Source organism: Artemia sp. Qi Xiang Cuo, chromosome 3, assembly GCF_049724085.1.
Source record: "Artemia sp. Qi Xiang Cuo chromosome 3, ASM4972408v1, whole genome shotgun sequence".
NCBI lineage: Eukaryota > Metazoa > Arthropoda > Branchiopoda > Anostraca > Artemiidae > Artemia > Artemia sp. Qi Xiang Cuo.
Window position 1 is genome coordinate 57,753,222 of NC_142796.1, and position 23,479 is coordinate 57,776,700.

Sequence of the window (23,479 nt, forward strand, 5' to 3'; positions counted from 1 at the left end):
TAAATATGGTAGTTATGATGTTAGAAATAAGTGACTGAATATTATGAACATGGGGAAGTACCTAGTGGTTTTAGGATAACTCTGATTAAAACCCTCTATAAGAAAAGTGATTAGAGTGAGTGTGGTAATTATAGTGACATTAGCCTGATTTCCGTAGGAAGCAATTTAATTCGTATGATACTTCTTAGACTTAGAGATGCTGTAAATGAAGTTTTAAGAGAAGAACAGCGTGGTGTTTGGAAAGGTAGACGACGCGTCTACCAAATTTTCACTCTTAGATTAACAATTTGGAAGTGCCTGGGTCATTAAACGCCTTTAGTCCTCAGTTTTATAGATTATGAGCAAGCGTTTAATTCAGCTGATAAAACAGCTTTAGCGAAGCTCCTATCCTTGTATGGTATACCAGATAAATACATTCAAGTGATTAGCGGCATGAAAGAGAATAACATTGCTGCGGTTAAGGTAGGAAATGGAGTTAGATGCAGGTTTCGAATTAAATCAGGACCAAAGCAGGGTTTCGTTCTATCACAATCCATTTTGATGGATTTTGTCCTAAGGAGCACAGACAAGGCAATGGGAGAACACGGAAGCAAATATGAAGCACAACTCTCCTAGACTTGGAATACGCTGATGATTTAAGCAAGCTAGATGAAAATCATAGCAAAACGAATGAAGTTTTAGAGGTTTTGCCAGTTAAGGGTGCAAGAATAGGCTTAAAATTTAATGTTAAGCAGAAGTCACTAAGACTAGGAATAAGTGAAGACGGAAAGATGATGTTGGGTATCGAAAATATCGATCAAGTGGACAGCTTCACTTATTTAGGTAATATTATTAGTAAAGACGGTGGGTGCAGTGAAGATGTTATAAGTAGAATAGCCATGGCCCAGGGCGTTTTTTCGCAGTTGAAAATAGTCTGAAAGAACAGGAAGATAAGTCTGCGAACCAAGATTTGAATATTGGAAGCTCCAGTGATGACAGTGGTCAAGTATTTCTGTGAAGAGTGGGCACTCCAAAAAAAGGAGGAGGATTTACTTGATGTGTTCCAGAAAAACTGCCTACGGATTACTTTGTGGACCAAACTGACTGGCCGATTCTCAAACAGTAAGCTGTACGACAAATGTGGCTCAATCCCGTTTTATTGGGCTAAAATGAGAGAAAAGTTGAGATGGCTAGGACACGTTCTGCAGATAAAAGATAACAGGCTGTAAAAGCTTGTCCTTGTCAGCCAACCGTCTAGGACCAATCGAAAAGCAGGTCGTCCCCGAATGGAGTGGGAGGGTGTCGGAAAAAAATATTTAAGGGAAACAGGAATTTATTGGGAGGGTGTGAAGAGGGAGGATTCGAATAGATTGGGATGGAGGAGCAGTGTGCGCAGCCGTGTTGGCCTCAGGCGGCTGGGTGCTGTAGTGCCTTGTTAGTAGTGGTAGTAGTAGTATAGAAAACCAAATCTTGTTATGTATTAATTGTTATCAAAATGACTTTTTAGAGTAGCTGTTACTATTGGGCCGATTCACTCGTTACTTACAGTTCGCAACCACGAAATGTTTGATAATGTGAAAAAAAAGTAGTGCTTACTTCTTGGCATGACGAATTTCTGATTGTTAGCATTTTCCCCTTAAACACAATTGTCCTTGAAGAAAAGGAGAGTAATGACATTAATTAAAACAGGGAGAAGTGAGTCTCTCCCCCCTCCCCGCATATATTTTTTTTTTATTTTTTTAAACAAGAAAAAAATAACAAAATTACCCCAGCGTAATTGCTAAAAAATAAATTTCCCATTGTATCTCCGTTAATTGAAGCCATTGGAAGAGGGAATACAGATTTCAAGGATCATATTGTAGGATTCGATATAAGATTTTTACTTCTTAGCGACCTCAGTTTAATAATTCTTTAAGTCCGTTTAATGATCATTGGGTTTTTGTTTGAATTTTAGTTAAGTCTGAGACTTGATGTTATTTACAAGTAAAAACTTATAATTGACTACTTCCTTTTCTTCTTAAAATATGGATAAAAAAAGAGAGAATCTTTTGGAATTGCAGGATCAAAATTTCATTTCTATTGTTTAATATGCCTAGAAATATACAACAATAAACTCCCTGATTTATTATTTCAGTGTTTCTTCAAATGTAAAAGTGCAATAAAAACCATATAAAACTGTTGTTATTTTATTAAAATTATTTTTCTTCTCTTCTGGATAGACGAAAAAAGATTTACTGAGGGAAAAAAATCACAAAACAAATTTATTTGAGGTGCAAAGCTTTTAATTATATTAAATAATTATGGATCAAGCTGCATAGTATTTATAGATTAATAATATTGTACTTATATTATTTTTGTATTGTTGTATTGTTCACCTTAATGAGCTAAAAGCTCAAAACGAGAGTGACTGTAGTTTACCTCCTGATAAATTAGACTTTAAACTATAAAACGACGTCTTCGGCATAATCTCTTTTATTACGTTCAATTATGTTTGTCAAACATAGTTAGTAAACGCCTCAGTGTTTCCCAGTTTGTTTGGAAAAAGTGTTTTATAAAAAATATGCTAGTCAAAAGAAACATAGAATTAATAAAAGTTAATAACGTTCCCTTTCTTTAAAATAACTTCTTTTTTTAATTGGGATTTAACTGAACATCGAATTTTCAAAAGTTGAGTAAAATGTAAGGAGTAAGGGTTTGAAGGGAATGACAAGCTCTGTCTTATGCAAGAAAATCATATTTATTTTATAAAACAAAAGCATGGAAACGAGCCCTTTTTTTAAAGTATTGTCCCTAAAAATGCAAATTGTAGCCCATAGAATTGGGAATAGAAGGGGTGGCCAGGGATTTATCCAAAGGGAAGGAGGGGTGTGGTTACCTAGTTCAAACACACCTCCTATACAAATATTTCTCTGAATAGTAAAATGGTTCTAAAAATGTCCTTAAAAAAACTATTTGTCTTAAAAAAGAACTAAAAAATTTTTCTCCGACCAGTAAATAAGTTTCAAAAACACAGGTAAAATTCCTAGCCCCCCCCCCCCAAACACAAATTTTTTTGGTAGCCAATACTACCCACATCCCACCCTCAGACAAAATCCTGGATAGGGTTCTGGCGGTGGCACCCCACTACTGATTATGAGACCAACATTTCATGCCCCAACAATTGTTTTTACTTGTTTAAGTTGCATTTCAAAATTTAGATTCAACTGAATAACAGGAAGTTGGTATAAAGTTATTTGCAACAATTTTTAACAATCGTACAAAAAAAATGAACTTGTCAAGCTTATTAAAATGTTGGTGATAAAAACGGAAATACATTAAACCTTACGCAACTAAACATCTTGCCAAAGCGAATCGACGGTAAAGGTCATAGATATATAACTCGAATTTTTCGTTCGATGTTTACAGCCAAAATTTTGTGTCTACTTATTTCTCAATTGCCTCATTTGCCTCTCATTAATATATTAAATTACAGTCTTGCACGCATTCAACCAGAATTTTGTCCACAAAAATGTAACAACAGAAAATTCAAAATTTTTGTGATGTTGCGGTATTTTGAGGTTATTCGTGGGATTCAGAGGTTTGGCTGACGGTGATAAATATCTCAAAGTTTATAGAACTTATCACTCAGAAACTTCACGTCTGCTTTGATGTGCTAAGCTGCACATCAAAGCAGTATTTGTACAACCTGCTTATATATGAAATAAGCAGCGTACTTCTTAGTCCCAGCCTGTTGTCTCTATGCACTTTCATCACAGGACAAATCTTCTACAGCTTCCACTCATTTTATATTTTCAGATTATTTTGTTTAACCTTTATCTTACGCTGCTATGATAACTCTACCTCCGGAAACACGAAAAAAGAATAGAAATAAATTAAAATGTAAAAATAGTGCTATTGGATACTCTACAGTCTACACCATACATTCTGCCAAAATTCTGGAATATAGGTAGAAAATTCCTAAATTCTCTCTTTTCTTCATCATTTTATTTTTAATACCTTCTTTTTAGCTGCTCAATTTTGCACGAGGGAGAATTTTCAGTTGTGGGAGTTCTCCGAAGAGCACCTTTTCTTAGGTTGGCGTTTCTGTGAAAAAGAAAAATAATAGCTTTTTTAGTGTTTAGTGCCATGTATTTATTGTATACTTTATCCATTACAAATTATTCCATCCAAGATTCTTATATGCCCCAAGGAATGCAGCAAACTAAAATATACCAGCTAGCATGCGTCAATTATTCCCTAGTTTCGCTCCTTCGTAAGCAGCCCCTAAAATGCATAGACATCAAGCTTATTAGATACACATTTCAGAAATTTGTAACTCTTTGTCTTTGGCGTGTTTACCAACTAATTTAAGTTCGAGAATTGAGATTTTTTGTTTGCAATTCTGTGACCCATTATACTGCTTGTGTGCATTCACGATCAACAAAATACAAATTGACATTAATCAACAAATACTAAAAAAAAAAAAAAAAAAAAAAAAAAATGACAACTCAGTTGTAAAGCAAATAAGAACATTGAACCATTAAGGATGAGGACCTGCTATACGACCTGTAGTATTTTGAGGTTATTTCTTGGGTTCACAGGTTTGACACACGTAAGACTTCTGACTTCGAAAAATATCTTATACGTATATACGGTTAAGCATATGTATATGTATGGTACCTGTAGATTTCTGTCTTTTTGGTTTCTAGCTTTATTTCTGGAAGATTCAAATTAATTAGCATGATGATGCTTGCTAGACTAAGAGATGGTTTATATAAAATTTTAAGAGAAAAACAGCGTGGTATTAGGATGGAAAGAGGATACTTTGACCAAACATTATGGCTACGCGGGGGCGAATCTCTAGAATTTTTATTGGGGGCGGGGCAAGAGGGGTCCATATCCAGATAGTCAAGGGGCATGGGATATATAATAATTTTGTCTCTCCACATTATTAGGGGGGACTGCCCCCCTACCCGCCCAAACGACGCCCTTGGTGCTACGTAAGGAAAAAAGTATTTCTACGATTTAGGTAGGAAGTGAGATTATTAGCTGGTTCGGTATTGAATCGAGAATTAAAAAACGCATCTTATTCCCATTTATACAGATTTATATCATCGATTTTTTCTGAGAAACGAAACAAAAGCTCTGGGATAGCAAAAAATAAAAAGGGAAGGTAAAACTCTCCTATACTTAGATTATGCATGTGACTCGAGTTTCCTAGATAAAAATGTTGGGTAACGAATGCATTTTTGGAGGTTTACGATGAAATAATAGTTTTGAAAATTAAGACTAATGAGCTTTCTTAGACCAGGAATAAATAAAGATGGACAGATTATCTCGGGTAACGAGACAATTGATCACGTAGATTACTTCAGTTACCTGGGCAATACTGGTAGTTAAGATGGAAAATGAGGTGAGGATGCAAAGAGTAGAATAGTCCAGGCCCAGGGTATTATTTCACAGTTGTTAAAAGTTTGTAAGAATAGGAAGATCAGTCTTCCAATATTGGAAGTAAAGACAATGACAATGGTCAAGAACGGTTTGGAAACGTGAGCGCTTAGAAAGGCAGAGGGAGATTTGCTAAACGTTTTGTAGATCAATTGTTTACGAATATTTTAGGTACCCTTTTGATTGACCGTATTTCATACAACAAACTGTACACACCATGTGGTTTCATGAACTTTCTAGAGCTGCAGTGAAATATATATATATATATATATATATATATATATATATATATATATATATATATATATATATATATATATATATATATATATATATATATATATATATATATATATATATATATATATATATATATATATATATATATATATATATATATATATATATATATATATATATATATATAAATATATATATATATATATATATATATATATATATATATATATATATATATATATATATATATATATATATATATATATATATATATATATATATATATATATATATATATATATATATATATATATATATATATATATATATATATATATATATATATATATATATATATATATATATATATATATATATTTATATATATATATATATATATATATATATATATATATATATATATATATATATATATATATATATCCCCATATCTAGGAAGTAGTGCCGCTTTTGACTCTAAAATTTTTTTTTATCCGATAGACCCCTCACACAAGGGTGCTTATTGTTGGTGCTTGGGTTTGTTTAATTTTAGTTTTTATTTAATTAATTGAGTTTTAAAAATTGAATTTTGAGCGAAAAATCGAATCTACGATTTGGGTACTTAACATGATTTTGGTATTTAGAGATCATGTCAAAGTGATTTTTCCAGTGTGGAAGAAGATTATTTCAACGTTAAGCCAGAAGTTCAAAATGTGGATTGTAGTTGTTTGTTTGGGTAAGAGGAAATACCACTGCACTAATCCATTTGTCAAAAATCAACAAAAATCGGACTTAGACGGTTTTGGCGCAGCGGTACTTTAATGCAATGTCATTATCCAAGTGATGTTTGCTAGCAGCTATTTTAATTATTTTAAAAATAGATCTATTTCTAATTTCCGAATCGGTCTCAGAACATATGAAAATCAAGGAACCAACGCCTATTCCCATAAGCGAAATAAAATTTCAGGAGGAGGGTAAACTTCCAAGGGGACAAATTGAAATATATAAGAAATAGGGAGACCATGAACAAAATATTTATATATGTTATACTTTTCATCAAATACTAAAGATTTTCTTAGAGGATTGTGGGCAAATGTTTCTCAAAACCATTTTGAATCTCATTAGGTCTCAAAATTCATGCGAAAAAAAAATTGTCCGAAAAATAAAATTATCATTGAAAGTGATAGATAGATAGATAAATTGTATATCATACAAATATAAACAACACAAATAATTAAATAAAGCCAACAGGGAGCTAAGCTCGAAAGGCAGGCTAACAATTATTGCAATGAGTTCAAGTATGAGTTCAAGCATTACAATGAGTGCAATGTCTTTCTTTTCGTGAAAATTCACAACTCTTGACTTAACAAAAAGTAAATTATTTAGAGCCTACGAGTGCAAAAGTACCCTCAGTCATGGAGTTAAAACGATAGAAGAAATTAATATACCCTTTTTATATTTCAGGATTCACACGAGTTTTTAGTGGTCAATTCGTCTTTCTTAAAATTCCTCTTTGTCCGCCATCCGTTCGAAAGACTACTTTCCTGCTATCGGGATAAAATGATAACAAGTCCTCATTGGTCACTTCCTGCTTTCAGACGTCACATACGACAAATGTCACGCAAGATTATTGCTGCGAGAAAGCTTATTGCCGAAGGTATGCCGCACCCTCCTATAGAAGAAAGACTTATGGTGGCCAACAGAACTTCAAAACATGCTGTGGAGGAGGTTAAAAGAAATAAACTAGAACAAACACACAGCATTACGGACAGTGATAAGAGTAAACATGCACTAAGGAAGTTGCTTGCTAGTCCTGAATTGCCTCAAGCATCTGGAGACAGAGTGGAAGACAATAGTCAGAGAAAAGAGGTAGTAAAAGTAGAGTCTTCGACTTCTCAAGATAATACACCACCTACGTTTGCTGAGTTTTTAGAATATATCTTGACAACGGACTTAGAAGGTAGGATCTCCCAATTTTATTGTTTTGCCTGATACTATAAAGAGCTATTGGACAAATAATAATTCAATTTTTTTTACCTTCAGTGGTTTAAGCAATTTTGTTCTCTGAAGATAGTCATCATAGAAATATACTGTGAATTAGATCACTTGAAACAATATACTGCCGATAGAGCTGAAGTACCCATTTCCTTTGAAAGTGAATTTTTAGCGCCAAGTTTTTCAACTTTCTACAAGAGGTTGTTTTGATCAATTGGGAGGGGACTTCAACGTCTTCGGGAAATATATTTTTAGAGTATGATTCAAAGTAAATGCTAAGGGGAGAAGGGCTCCCTGTTACAATAATATTAAAAGTTAGATTGATGTCTTACTATCAGGCGGCTGGGGAAACGACGCAAGATAACTACGGGAATGTAATGACATGCTATGTTAGCTATTATTTCAGTCTATTTATATTGATTCTTATTATTAAATCTTTTTCTATTATTTTGTATGTCACAATTACTTTATAGCTGTCTGTATTAGGTAACACTATATTGCTACCAAAGTAAAGAGCAATTTTGTTTTAATGTGTTATTCCCCCCCCCTCCCCACACCATCGTAGAGAAGGGGCGGCCGGGGAAATTTTTGAGGGGGATCATTTGAATGGAAATTAAAGTTTTAAGGCTCTTTTTAAGAATTAAAAGTGATTGGAGGGTAGCCAGTCCCTAACACGCTTTTCCCTTACATCTGATTAAAATTTTGAAATAGTAAGAAGGTCAAATAACTATGGCACTAGGGATGATACCCCCCCCGACCCCAGTAGTAAGGTATCTAAATACCTTAAGGGGGGGGGGGGCAAGATCTTGAATCTCCAAAAAGGCTTAGGATTTAAGGTGGAATTTTTAAAGATTGTAAAACCCACGGAAACCCCATTGTACAAGACAAAATTTTATTCAAAATGTCATTTCTCCAAAATTGGGACCTAAAAAATGGCAACGCATCTTTTTTTTAGCTGAAGCACGATCTTCTGAAATATTGAGTTTAAAAGTAATCCTTTTTTTCACCACAATGTCTTTAAAATTTTTAAGGATCGATATTTGGGCTAAAAGGGACACATATTTCTTATGAAGAAGGAGAGGATGTTTGGACAAAACTTTTTTATCCCAGATCCATTTCAATATTGTAGCCGTAAGTCCCTTGGCCAAGACAAACCTAAAATAAAATAAAAGTTTTTGGACATTGTGTCCAAATAATATTCCAGAAAAGATCCTGGTTTGCTTCTGATTAGCTCAAAACTTATATCCTTAAGTTTTGGGCCATGAATACCCACCTCACAAGAAAACTCATAGAAAAAGAAACATAAATTCCAGTGAGAATGTTAAGAAAAATGACAATTTTTCTAACGGCTTAAAACTTACATCCGTAAGTTCCTTAGCAAGTAAACCCTCCCGCCAAAGAAAACAAAATGCTCGGGGGCACACAATGCTAATAGTTTTGGCCACAATTTTTTTTTTCATTGGCTTAAAGCTATAATCTAACAGTCGTTGGGTCAAAGGAGCCCCGATTCACAAAAGAAATGATTTTGGCAAAAATATATCCCAAAAGGTCAGTAGACATTTTCTTCTGAACGACTAGAAACTTAAAAACGTCCCTGGCCTAGTGCCTTCTAATTCATAAGACATAATCTAATTTTTGGACACGGCCCTTCTTCCCAAGCAGCCTCAAAAAGAGACAAAAATGTTTTTCCCGTTTGGATTGGAACTTTCAAAGATCTTTGCATGGACTAAGGGGGGCATTGATTTTTTTTTCTTTTTTTTTTGTAAGACAGAAGGTGTAATAGGCCCCAGATTTTGGTCATAAGCATAGTTGCATTTATTAGCCTCAAGATTACACCCGTCAGTCCCCTGGTCAACGGAAATCGAATGGAAAAAAAAGTTGGTTTGGCAAATTCCCCCAGACATTGGGGCCGGAGAAAAGCCGTATTTTAGCAATTAAAAAATCTATACTTATTTCTTTGGGCACCAGAACCGCAATGAACAAGACAGTCAATGAGGAAATTTGCCCCTCTCCCATAAAAATCCTAAAGTCGAGACCAAAAGTTTTCCAAGTGGCTTTAAACTTGCATCCAAAAGGTCTTTGGTCGAAGGGGCCCAAATATACAAAAAAGTGCATTATGGACACTGCCCTCCTCTGAAAATGAGTACTCTTTTTTTTGTTTTATCAGCTTGGAACTTATATCTAAATTTGTTTTGCTTAAAGTTGATCCCATTTCACAAAAAACATAAAAAGAATGCTGGTGTTGCCTGAGGATTGGATTTAAAAATGACCAATAAACTGTGTTCTGAATAAATTTAACCTTGAAACTGTAAGTCCTTATACCAATAGTACCTTAATGCACAAAAAGACTGAGTTTGAGGTGGCAAGCCTCACCTTCAAATGTGTCCCAATAAGGATCAAAAAACTAATTTCGATTGAATTTAAACTTTGTCTAGTGTAAGGAGAAAACATGTTTTTGTTGGGAGGGGAATGGTGTTCAGGGACCCAGAATATCGGCCTAATAGCTTGTTGTCCTTGATGAGTCAGACCGTAACTCTCCTGGCTTACGATAAAATATATTTCCTTTTCAGCAAACATAAATGATGCTCTGAACCTTGGATGTTAAGGGGGGGGGGGGAACTTTACTCTTGTTTGGGAAAATTTCTGTTTGTTTTAATTTTGAATTTATTAATGGTTTTACATTTTTAGTTTTTTTGCATTCATACATAGCAGCTTATGTTAACTTTACGTTTGATATGATTTTTAATTTTAATTCCTGTTTAATTTCAACTTCATTTATTCATACATTGTAAGTTCCACTCATTTTAGTATCCTTGGAAAATGTCCTTTCCAATACGTATTGATTAGTATCATTCTTTGCTTACTGTTCTTTACCATGAATGGTTGATATTGCTCCGATTCCTTTTAGCAAGTCTAACTATTCGTTATATTTTAGTAGAGTAAACATGATTTTATTTGCACTAATATGTTCGGGCTGTCTCCTAATTTTTCAAGGAAGTTTAATTTTTGTTCGGCATATCAAGTTATCTATACCTGACAGCTACTGTTATATAAATCTAATGTTAACGGCAGCTATTGATAATTTATAATAGCAACTAAAGACAATTTAGAATGTCGCTTAATTTTGAAAAGAAGCTTGGCTTTTGTACCACGCATTTAGTAATGAATACACAGCAGCTAACATTTGTGGTTTGCTTGTTTATTATTATTTTTACTTTCAAAGGACATGGGTAGGTTAGCCTAAACATAAAATGGCTCATTTTTGAGCCATCATTTTTAAAATATGAGATAAAGGGTTTCTCCACGGGAGCAATCACTGAGGAGCATCAAGTCTTTTGACTTTTTGTTCAGACCTGGTGGTTAACTTGACCTATGTTTGTGCTGAAGCACCCTAAATATTTTAAACGGGTGTTCAGATACTTTATGTGACATTGTGTAAGTCGAAGTAACCAAACCAATTATGTGGTTCTGCTATATGTTGTGGTTTTGAGTATGACCTGCAACAAATGGCAGAGGGGCTCGCGACCAATTATTTGGTTCTGCTATGCGCTGTTATTTTGAGCATGAATTGCAACAAATGGTACAGGGGCTCCAAACCAATTATTTGGTTATGCTATATTTTGTTTCCCGTATGACGAGTAATAAATGGCAGAGGGGCTGGGACTTCTAATTCCCTAACAAAATAATAGACGCTCTTTATATTTATTTTTCATCTTCATTGAGGCAAATTTTGTAGAACTTAATTGGAACTTGACTCAAAAATTACCTAACGTCAACGTCAAAAGTTATTCATAAGTATGCACAAACTGTGAAATATTTTATGACTACGCCTTAAGAAATAGCAACTATGCGTAGCACCAAATAAATATACTGGTGTTAATAACTGTTTAAATATGACTTTCACGTCCAGCATAGCTGCAAATTTTAAATCAAATAAAAACTTACTTTTTCGGTACTCGTTGTTTGGAAACCCAGTCTGTCAAATTTGTAGTTTTTCAACGAACATACTGAGATAACAGTTTGTGCAAAAAATGTTGGTGATAGGGGAGGCGTTGGTTCCAAAACTGGGATATTTGGGCGAACTATAAGAAACAAATTATAAGAGCCAAAAGAATCAACGTGACCAATCTCGATGTCAGTTTTATGTTACCTCGCTGCCTGTCACCGAGATTTGTCTAAACACCAGTTTCAATCAATAAAAAATCTTCCTAAATTCTGATTCTAGATTTATTTGCTTGCTTAGTAGGAAGAGTGATTGGGGTTTGTTTATGATGAAAGATTGTGTGACGCTGCTCAAACCACAATAGTGGCTTAGTAAAACGTCATACGTTCTTACCATTTCTACATTTGGTTGATAATGTTATTTAAAAAATGTAGTAAGTGCCAATTAAGTATGATGTAATTATTAGTTGAAAATAAAACCCATTTCATCTCATCTCATCTATTAAGAGTAATTATACCAACACGTTCATATTACAATTTAAGGTTTTGTTTGCCAAAAAAGATAGGCGTAGAAAAGCCAGTATGCAGGGATTGTTTGTAGCATTGGGAATTTGTTTAAACTGCTGCTACTTGTAGAGTTCATTGCAGCACAAAGCTACTTACTTGATTCTCCTCCACATAACTATTCTAACTGAACTTGATTCTCCTCCATCTACCTCCCTCCCTTGAAATTTTTACTTTCTTTAAATGCTTTTCTGTAACGACTGTATAAACACTTATTTTATCATAATATACTTTTGTTTATAATTAAATAAATTTGTTTACATGCATTCTTGTTACGCTTTTACGAATGAGGCAAAAATTTCGGGAGGGGTTTCAAACCCTGTAACCCCCAAATTGATGCAGCCTCTCTTAAAAAGCACTTTTCTTTAGTTTAAGAAGTGAATCAACTCAAGCTTTTAAGGTTTTTGGTAAATTTGAACATAATTGATCTTCTAAAACGTTGATACAATAATCAAATTATAACTGAGGTTACAAATGCACTGGAAAACTTTATCACTATAGGGTAATTAATCCTGGAATAATCCATTCTCCATACTCAGCAAAAGTACCCCCTAAAAAGTGTTTTTCTATGATGGCATTTAATATTTGTAATAATTCAGTTTTACAAATATTTTCATTACAATTGTTATTACTGGCCTTTCAAACTGAAAACGTGCACCCTTGAAATCAGAAGAAATGAAATTTATTTCGGCACGAATGATAGTCAGAATGAAACTCAAGAGAAAATGAAAATTTCCAGATGCGTTGGCCAAAGTGCAAAGTCGCCTACCAACTGTAATGGGTGTGGTTTGCTTTTTCAAGAACATTGGCGATTTGCAGCTTCACTGACCGACATAAGGAATAGGCAGTATTTCCCATGTTTACTGTCACTTTCTATATTGATCTTCAAAATCAAAGAGCCAATTTATCTTTGTTTTGCTCTTAAAAAGTGAAAATGACGCTTGGAATGTGAGACCAATTCATTGCCATTTCTATTATCACGTTATTACATTAGTGCTAACAAAAAAAGACAGTAAAAATACAAAAAAAAATCCAGCGCGCGAAGACCTTGTCCAAGCTTGGCTTAACACAGTTACTCAGAAGGGTTATCCACGTAGAGAAAATGAAAAGAAGGTATAAGTGTCTGGGAGCAGTGTCAGTTTTTTTACTATCCTGTCCAGTGTTAAAAATAAGACATCAATCAGGTTGATATTGTGGCTGAGGAGGCTGAAACCTATATTTAACCTATCTTATGGATTGCCTCCATAAAAGACGCTACTAGCCACATTCAAAGGGACTGTAATTCTTGATAATCCATGTAAGGTACTTGACGAGAGTGGAGTAAGTTTGACCCTCTTAAAGAACGAAGTTATACTTCAGCAGAAAGATTCGCCTGTTTGATGGGCATCAGGATTTCACAGTCACAGATCTTATTGTGTTCTCCGAAGCCTTCAGATCAACACATTTGTCTAGTTTAAACGACAAAGACCTTTTTTAGTTTTGAGCTATCGGCCACACCTCAAAAGACAACTGTATGATGCTTGAGACTCTAGCGTTGTAAATCTGAGATTCGATGTAGCGACTAGTTTACAGTTTGAGGAACACAGCTCTCTGAATCGTTGAAATACAGACTTTTCCTTGGCTCAACTTGCTAAGAATTAAGTGTCAAGTGTGCTATTTGAGAATGTGATTAATCTTACCCGTTATATGGAATATAATAGCTCGGATGTTAATCTAACAGTTAGCGGTGACACCGATGGGATGGGCTTGATCCCTTGATCCTCAAGTTGTTATAAAGCCCAATTCAAGAGGCAGTGTAAGAAAGCGTCTCGTTTGCAGAATAAAATTGGTCACGATTGTCGTTCATCACAGCTATATCTTCAACCAAGTCAATATTAGACAAAGTCCTCACAGCATAACTGATGTTTAATTGGAAGGCAGGTCGATGATCTAGTTCAGCATCTTGGGTGTAACAGCGAATCTTGCCGTCCGTATTCAGTCATGATGGGACAAGAATAAGAAGGTATAAGAAATCACGCCGTTGTCCAGAGCGGCACTTTTTGTGTTGCCGTTGAGTTCTTGAAAGAGACTGACTGCATTTGAACTATGATCCAAAGCTTTCAAGATTTGCCATAGGGATTGGCTGGCTACCAGTGACAAATCTAGAGAGGTTTTGGCAAGGGGGAGGGCAACCAGTATCGGTCGTTGGTTTGTAGGGGGTTTCGGCTTTATGATCTGATCCAATAAGATTTGAACCCCAAATTTCAAGCTCTAGAACGCGCCAACACCACCTTGAAGATGTATTTAATTATGCATGTATCAGTTCTTTCTAATGAAAGGAGCGTCAACAAATTAAAATTAATTAAAAACTATCTTAGAAACAAGAGAGCCAAGCAACAGTTAACAAACTTGAGTATAATCCATAAGGAGCACGATATGGCTTCAAAGCTTTCCCATGAAGACATAAGGACATTTGCTTAGGCGAAAGCACTTAAAGATAAGGTTTAATATACATTTAACTGTAAGTGTATATAATTTAAATTGTATGTGTACTGTGTCACCAGTAACAAGTTTTTATATGGAACCCTAGCTTTTTTTTAAAACCTTATTGGACCTATCAGGATTTAAATAAAAGAATATATTAATGATAATAAAAAAAGGAACTAGATATAAAGTCAATACATATATTCTTTAGAGAAGCAAAATAATCAAAATCTGATATCTATAATGGGTTTTCGACCCGGGGACACCTAATGGCATTCTTACCACGGGCGCTGATAGGTTTAGATCCGTCCCTGCTGACTACAGTACGAAAGGTAGAAATGAACTCAAGGAAACCTATGTAAGCTTTTGTGTTGAATCCTAGTATATTGTCAACAAAAATAGTTTAGGAATAAAGACTTTTGAAGAAAAGACGGAAAAATCAGAAAACTATTTATGGAAAAGTATGTATTAAATAATTATAAATGCTTGATTATCTCATACCAAAAACCCGATCGATTTACTCCCCCTCCTCTTCCTGATTGATATCATTCAATCAGCTATATATATTCTTACTGAAGTTTACAATTATGAACCGTTGTAATGCCCAGTTTTTCTGCATTTTATCACCGTACGCTACAACCGTTCAATGCAAAGTACATTGATATGTGAATTTTGTAGCTTTATATTAATCCACTGCAGGATGGAGGGTGGGGGTGGTCAGGCTAGTCGCTTTTAAGAATGACATAAGTCAGTTTTTATGATTGTTTTAAAATAGTGTCAAAAATCTTTTGTGTTTACTTCAAACGGTTCTAAGTTCTTCACTATTACGTTTTCTTTGATCGATCTGACCGTGTGTATCTGCACATTTATCGATTTTCCTAGCAGAAATTTGGCTTATTGGAGATGCCACAAGGCATGCGGGAAATATGTTGCATGTTTCAGCTGCAGCACCTCAAACAGCTTTTAAGGAACAGACAGTAGGATCTTCGGTGCACCGAATGTTACATAGCATCCGTAGTGACAGTGTCATTACAGGGACTCTAATTTTGAGTAGCTGAGTTGACACCACAAATACCATCCGTATCATTATTTTTAAGTTTATTTAATGCCAGTTTAATCTCCTAAGGAGATAGTCCAGTGTTGTTTGGTGCAAGATTAGCTTCTGCAGCACTTGCGACAATTTCCTAGTTAAAGGTATCTGGTGGATCTGAGTTTAGTGGTTTTTCAAAGAGTTTCCCTTATAAAATAAGACACTGTGAAAGACTGTGTATAATTTCCCATTCGCAGCTCTCACGCCTGTATGTGACACGAAAATAGGTCAGTTAACTCACGCAAGATTTTAAATGCTTCTCTAACGCATTTCTTTGGGGAAGCTTCCTCAATCTCGGTAGCTTTACGAGGAATCTAGTCTGTCCGGGGCTTATAGAGCATGTACCTATGTTCTTCGCTGAGCTGTATGTAGAATATCTTGTCTCATCGCAGTCTTGCTCATTTTTTCTTCTCGATTATTTATAATGCCTGGCTGATTATCTGCTTTTTCGTTTTTTACTGCTTAAAGTCTAAAACCTCTTTAGCTACTTGAAATTTCTTGAAAATGTCTTGTTCTACGTTGAGTTGCCTTTTGAACGCTGCAGGAGAACCAAAAGGCGCTTGGAGGCCTCAACTGTACACCACTCGTGAATCAATTGCTTCTGCTCGAATAGAGAGGTATCTATTTTGTTTTCTTAAGAATCATGTATCTCTAGCCGGTAAGGCTAAGGCAATACGGCAGCTAAGGAGCTATTCATCCCTAGGAAACAATAATTAGGGGGGGGGGCGAGGGAGAGCTTAGAAGACACTAACTCATAGAAACCGTCCTTATCTTTATCTTGGTCTCGTTTGTCAGTGCATAACAAAATTCATCTGTCTACGCTTGCTATTAATTGTCGCTCTCAGGAGACGAGATGAAGCAGAAGCACGCGTGAATCAATTGCCTCTGCTCGAATAGAGATGTATCTATTTTGTTTTCTTAAGAATTATGTATCTCTAGCCGGTAAGGCTAAGGCAATACGGCAGCTAAGGAGCTATTCATCCCTAGGAATCAATAATTAGGGGGGGGGGGTGAAGGAGAGCTTAGAAGACACTAACTCATAGAAGCCGTCCTTATCTTTATCTTAGTCTCGTTTGTCAGTGCATAACAGAATTCATCTGTCTACGTTTGCTACTAATTGTCGCTCTCAGTAGACGAGATGCGTTTCAATGATACTAGAGCTTTTTGGGTGAAGCTGTTGAGAACAATGCCAAATATTTCTCTTCTTCAGGCTACACCAGACTTAAGCAGTGTCTGCACCTTCCCAATACATTTGTTATTGCATCATAAGGTACTTTTCTGCGATTCCAGCGATCGTCACAGTATATCTGCTAATTTTTTCGCTATAAAAAGCTTAGAATCAGGCTGATTCCGCGTCAGAACATTTCAGGTGGCAGCATTGATGCTACCTTGGTCAGCAATGTTTAAATCGGTATACCCTTGAATAGTACTGGGTCCAATCGGAATATTAAATAGGGTATCCCAATCAGTATTTTCAGTTCAATTCATAGCACTGAATTTCAGGAGAAGGACTAGTAAGCCAACCATCGAGATTTTCGTGAATACTCCATACTCCACCTCCGCCTCCCTGAAAATAATATGTTGTCTATCTGCCTGAGTAGAACAAGCAAGCATATCAAAGTTACCAAAGTTTAATTTTAATTTTCACAGTTAAATGTCTCAATGGCATAGCCCATTGACTAAAACAGAATTACGTAAAAAAATGAGTAAAATATTGATTAAAAATTTATTTCCTAGGCTACTTAGCGTCAAGGAATACAGTTTCTACGGTGTTGTAATACAATACAATATGTTGTCTTTAATATTTCCTCCATACGTTATCCTCCCGGATTTTCCCTGGTAAAACGAAACAATAGTAAAAAAAAAACAAAAAAAACGAGGATTATACAAGCCAGTGAAAAATAGTAAAAAAAGAGAAAAAAACGAGGATTATGCAAGCCAGTGAAAAATAAAAGTGAAATTATTTACGATTTTCCCTGGAAAAATCTCCCCCGAAACCGCCCTGCTTCACGGAAATTCTTCTTCGTGTATCAATAACAATCATATTTTTAAACTTAAAAGTTTTTGAAAAATGCCCCAAAAAACTCCCCACGAGGCATTATTCACCTCCAGGAGAGTCCCTCCCGCGGAAAATTTTCCCCACGCGTAAAACAAAGATAGTGTTTTTAAATCTTAAAAGTATTGCTGAACACCTAATTCAGAGAGTTTTACTGAAAAGTTATTTATAATTCCGGAAGTGGGTTACATGATGGAACCATTAAATTAATATCCAGAAAATGTTAAAATGGGAAAACTCATTCCCCCTCCAAACTCGTAACTTTTAAGTGACATTTGAGTGACTTTTCTAAGTTTTTGCAAAATTTTACACCGAAATTTGGCAACCCCTCGAAGATTTTATCGCTTTCCGAGTTCATTTTTGCCCTTCCTTATGATTCTCCCTGCCCTGGCTTTTGATAAATACTTTTTATTATGTACTTCCACCGAAAATTCTCTGTTTTTGCATTTTCATTGACAAAATTAAAAAATAATTGCTCCTTCCTAAATTAAGAAAAAAATCCCTCCTACATTGTTATTGAAACATAAAATAATATTGAAATTATGATAAAGACTATATTAACATAAAAAAACAAACATAAAAAGCACATTGTGCATTTGAATCCCTGCCCTTTTTAAAGCCGCTTTGGATAAATGTTAATTCTGTCAACAACAGAAGACAGACAGCCCATCCCTAATATTTATAAATAAAAAAAACAAGTTTTTTTAAACTGAAAGTAAGGAGCGACATTAAAACTTAAAACGAACAGAAATTATTCCGTATATGAAAGGGGCTGTCCCCTCCTCAACGTCTCGCTCTTTACGCTAAAGTCTGACTCTGTCTCACAACTTTATTTTTTAAAACAATAAAAAGTTTGACTTTCTCACAACTCTATTTTTAAAACAATAAAAAACTTTAGCGTAAAGAGCGAGGCGTTGAGAGAGGACAGCCCCTTTCATATACGGAATAATTTCTGTTCGTTTTAAGTTTTAATGTCGCTCCTTACTTTCAGTTTAAAAAACTTGTTTTTTTTATTTAATTTCTGATCGTTTTTTAGTTAATGCAGCTTTTATTTGCATAAAAATTTTACTTTTCTTTTGCTAAATGGATGTCTTTACAAATTAACTTACGTAACTAACTTCTATATTCGTATATTTTTCTTCTGGCAAAAAATACAAAGTTGCAGATTTTTGCAGATATGAGCTTGAAACCTATGTAATAGGGTTTTCTGATACGCTGAATCTGACGGTGTGATTTTCATTAAAATTCTTTCACTTGTAGGGGATGTTTCCCCCTCTTTAAAAAATCAGGTGAGTTTTCTGAGGCTCGTAGCCTTTGATGAGTAATACTAAACTTAATAAAATTTATATATTTAGGATCAGCATTATAAACACATTCTTTTGATACATTTATTGACATCAAAATTTCGTTTTTAAAAGTTTCGATTACTATTGAGCCGTATCGCTTGTTTTTTTATTGTTTTTTTTTATTACGTATATGTTATTACTTATATGAAGGGGTTCTCCCCTTAGTCAATACCACGCTCTTTACGTTAAAAGTTAAAAAAAAATTTGATTCAGAAACCCCTGAATCACAAAGGCCGTTTATTTAGAATAGATAGCTCTTTTGAAAGCACTAAAAAAAAAATGTAGCGTAAAAAGCGAGGTATTGACTTGGGGGAGAACCCTCTCACGTACGTTATAATTTATGTTCGTTTTAAGTTATAATATTCCTTCTTACATTTCAGTTGAAAAAACTTGTTTTTTTTATTTCACTTCTGATAGTGTCTTAAAGAATGCTTGGAAATCCGGCGCCCCCGTCAGCGCACTGGCCCTTACCCCACACACACATCCTCCACGAAAATATTTTCCAGAGTAATCCTCTCCTCTAGCCCCCCCCCCCCCTCCAGAAAAAATCCTTCCTGAAAATGGTTGTATACTTCCCAATAACCAATAAATAATGCTGGCAAGTCCGGCGCCCCCTTCATGGCAATTTCCCTTCCCCCATGAAAACTTCCTTCATGGAAAGATCCTTCCATAGAGCCCCCGACCCTCTCCTTCCCCCCCCTACCAGACACAATCTCCGCTGAAAAAGTCTGTATACTTCCCAATAACCAATACTATATGTTAACATTGAGTAAAGTTCATAACTTTCAGCCCTCCCCCTGGGTACTTTGGTGGATCAAGTCATCCTAAAAGACATTTTTATCATATTTTTGACCCTGATGAACAAAATGGCTATCTCAGCCATTGGCTGTCAAATTTTGATTGGGTGACTTTGGGGAAAAAATGAGCGTGGGAGGGGGCCTAGTTGCCCTCCATTTTTTTCGGTCACTTAAAAAGGGCACTAGAACTTTTAATTTCAGTTCCAATGAGCCCTCCCACGATATTCTAGGACCACTGGGTCGATACGATCACCCCTGGGTAAAAACAAAAAAAAAAAAAAAAACAAATAAACACGCATCCGTGATCTTTCTTCTGGCAAAAAATGGAAAATTCCACATTTTTGTAGATAGGAGCTTGAAACCTCGACAGTAGGGTTTACTGATACGCTGAATATGATGTTGTGATTTTCATTAAGGTTCTATAACTTTTAGGGGGTCTTTCCTTCTTTTTTTAAAAATCAGCCAAATTTTCTCAGGCGCGTAACTTTTGATGGGTAGTATTAAACTTGATGAAAGTTATATATTTGAAATCAGCATTGAAATCTGATTCTTTTGATATATCTATTGGTATCAAAAACCCGTTTTCTAGAGTTTCGGTTACCATTGAGCCGGGTCGCTCCTTACTTACAGATCGTTACCACGAACTGTTTGATTAAATAAAAAAACAAGTTTTTTTTAACAGAAAGTAAGGAACGACGTTAAAACTTAAAACGTACAGAAATTATTCCGTATATGAAGGGGGCTGTCCCCTCATATACGGAATATATTCATATACGGAATAATTTCTGTTCGTTTTAAGTTTTAATGTCGTTCCTTACTTTCTGTTAAAAAAAATTGTTTTTTTTATTTAATTTTTGAACGTTTTTGAATTAATGCAGGTTTTGATTTTGGCTCACCGTACATGAATAATTAAAACACAATTTGCATATTAATTTTACTTTTATTTGGTTAAAGTGCTTTCTCGAAACTTGTTTAATTTTATTTACCAACGTTTTTATTAGTAATAAATATACGTAACTTACGAATTAACTTACGTAACGATCTTCTATATTCATATATTTTTAATACGTATATTAGGGGGCTCGCCCCCTAGTCAATACCTCGCTCTTTAAGCTAAAGTTCGAATTTCGTTCCAATTCTTTAAAAATGACCCCTTAATCACAAAGGCCGTTATTTAGAATAAATAGCTCTTATGAAAGTACTAAAAAATATTTGGCTTAAAGAGCGAGGTATTGACTAGAGGGTGAACCCAATCATACACGTAATATTTTCTGTTCGTTTTAAGTTTTGATGTTACTCCTTATTTTCAGTTAGAAAACTTGTTTTTTTTATATTTAATTTCTGATCTTTTTTTTAAATAATGCTGGGAAATCCGGCACCCCCTTCATAGCAATGTCCCTTCCCCCATGAAAACTTCCTTCATGGAAAGACCTTCCCAAATAACCCCCGCCCCAACCACCCCCCTACTACCAGAAAAAAATCCCCTTTGAAAACGTCTGTATATTTCCTAATAACCAATAGTATATGTTAACATTGGGTGAAGTTCATAACTTTCAGCCCTCCCCCCGGGGACTTCGGGGGATTAAGTCATCCTAAAGGACATATTTATCATATTTTCAACCATGCTGAACAAAATGACTATCTCAAAATTTTGATCGGGAGACTTTGGGAAAAAAAATGAGCGTGGGAGGGGGCCTAATTGCCCTCTATTTTTTTGGTCACTTAAAAAGAGAACTATAAATTTTAATTTCTGTTCCAATGAGTCCTCTCACAATATTCTAGGACCACTGGGTCGATACGATCACCCCTGGGAAAAAAAACAAACAAAAAAACATAAACACGCATCCGTGATCTTTCTTCTGGCAAAAAATTCAAAATTCCACATTTTTGTATATAGGAACTTGAAACCTCTACAGTAGGGTTCTCTGATACGCTGAATATGATGGTGTGATTTTCATTAAGATTCTATAACTTTTAGAGGTTCTTTCCCGCTTTTTTCGAAAATCAGCCAAATTTTCTCAGGTGCGTAACTTTTGATGGGTAGGACTAAACTTGATGAAATTTATATATTTGAATTCAGCATTAAAATTTGATTCTTTTGATGTATCAATTGGTATCAAAAACCCGTTTTCTTGAGTTTCGGTTACCATTTAGCCGGGTCGCTCCTTACTTACAGTTCGTTACTACGAACTGTTTGATTAAAGAAATGTGTAACAAAAGAAAATGATCAAATTCCAGTCAAGAATAAATATTTACTTTTTGTGTCGTAATATATGATAAATAACGCTGCAGGGCTGAATAAAGAGGAAAATGAGTCATTTGCATTTAATTAAAAACTATAGCCTATGTGTTTTGAACAGTGTGTTTTATTTTTTCTAAAACTTGATACTTTACAAACCATTCACTGGGGGCTGTAGCAGACATGACATTCCCAGAGTCATACTTATTAAAACTTTTGGCTATTTTGAACAAAACGGCTGTTTCATGATCTTGATCGGTGTTGAGGGAGGACGTGTAAGAATAATAATGGGACCCTTTGCTTTCCAAATATTGTTTAAGATCCCCCAAATTTTCAGCTGAATATCCTCAGCCATTCCCGAGACATTGCTGATACACCCTTTTGACAATCCGCATGCCCATAATGCGCTTTGATTTTGTTCCGTATCCCCCTCAACAATTTTCTCAAGGTAGTTGCAAGTAAAAGTAGTCGCAATTGCAACAAGTTTCAGTCACAGTCGCGTGCAGTCGCAGTCACAAGCAGTCGTAGTCGTAGTGACAAGTGGTCACAGTCGCATTCGCAACCAGTATCAGTTGCAGCCACAGTAGCAGTAGTAGCTGTAGTTGTAGTATTAGCCCTGACAGTTTCAAATTAATAGACTTATTCAGTAGACAAACTTGCAAGTAGTCACAAGTAGTATTTGTCACAGTCGGAAAAAGTCGCAGTCGAAGATACTCGCAGTTACCGTCACAGCAGTAGTAGCAAGAGTGATCCTAAAAATTTTAAATTAATACCCTTAGTCGCTCTCAAAATATTGTAGATGCCCTTTATTGCTAGTATGGATGCACATAGTGCATTTTGATTTAGTTCAGCATCCCCCCAACACTTTTTAAAGTTTCACCTTAATACTCTTCGCTTTTTCAGAAGCACAAAAAATAAAACACTCTCTCTTTCCTGATGATAAGTTCAGGGTGCAAACAATGGGTAAATTGCATAATATGAAACCCTTAACCTTGGGCTCCGGGGGGTCATGGCCTCTCGGAGACATAGTTATTAGACCTTTTGACTATTTTGAACAAAATGTTGTTTTTCCAAAATTTTTATCCCATTTGGGGAAAGGTCAAGTAAACAGGGCAAGTGGGGAGGGGTTGGCTGCCCTGCAACCACATTGAGCATCCCTCTAAGCATTCCCTCAAAATTTCAGCTTCGTACCCTTACCCGTCCCTGAGCTATTGCTGATAGGTCCTTTTGACAGCTTGCAGGCACATAGTGTGTTTTAATTTTGTTCAGTATTCTCCTTAAAATTCCTTGAAAGTATTCGCAAGTAGAATTGCTCGTAGTCATAAACAGTTACAGCTACAG

At 35.2% G+C, this 23,479-nt stretch overlaps 1 protein-coding gene across 2 annotated transcripts in view; it reads left to right on the top strand.

Annotated features, from left to right (window-relative positions):
- LOC148954332 (uncharacterized) overlaps positions 1-23,479 on the top strand; it is a 149,189-nt gene that overhangs the window by 37,451 nt on the left and 88,259 nt on the right. For both annotated transcript variants that reach the window (XM_089087035.1, XM_089087034.1), the window contains exon 3: positions 7,111-7,606. In XM_089087035.1, coding sequence (XP_088943161.1) covers positions 7,111-7,606 — 496 coding nt within the window. The remainder of the gene's footprint in view (positions 1-7,110; positions 7,607-23,479) is intronic.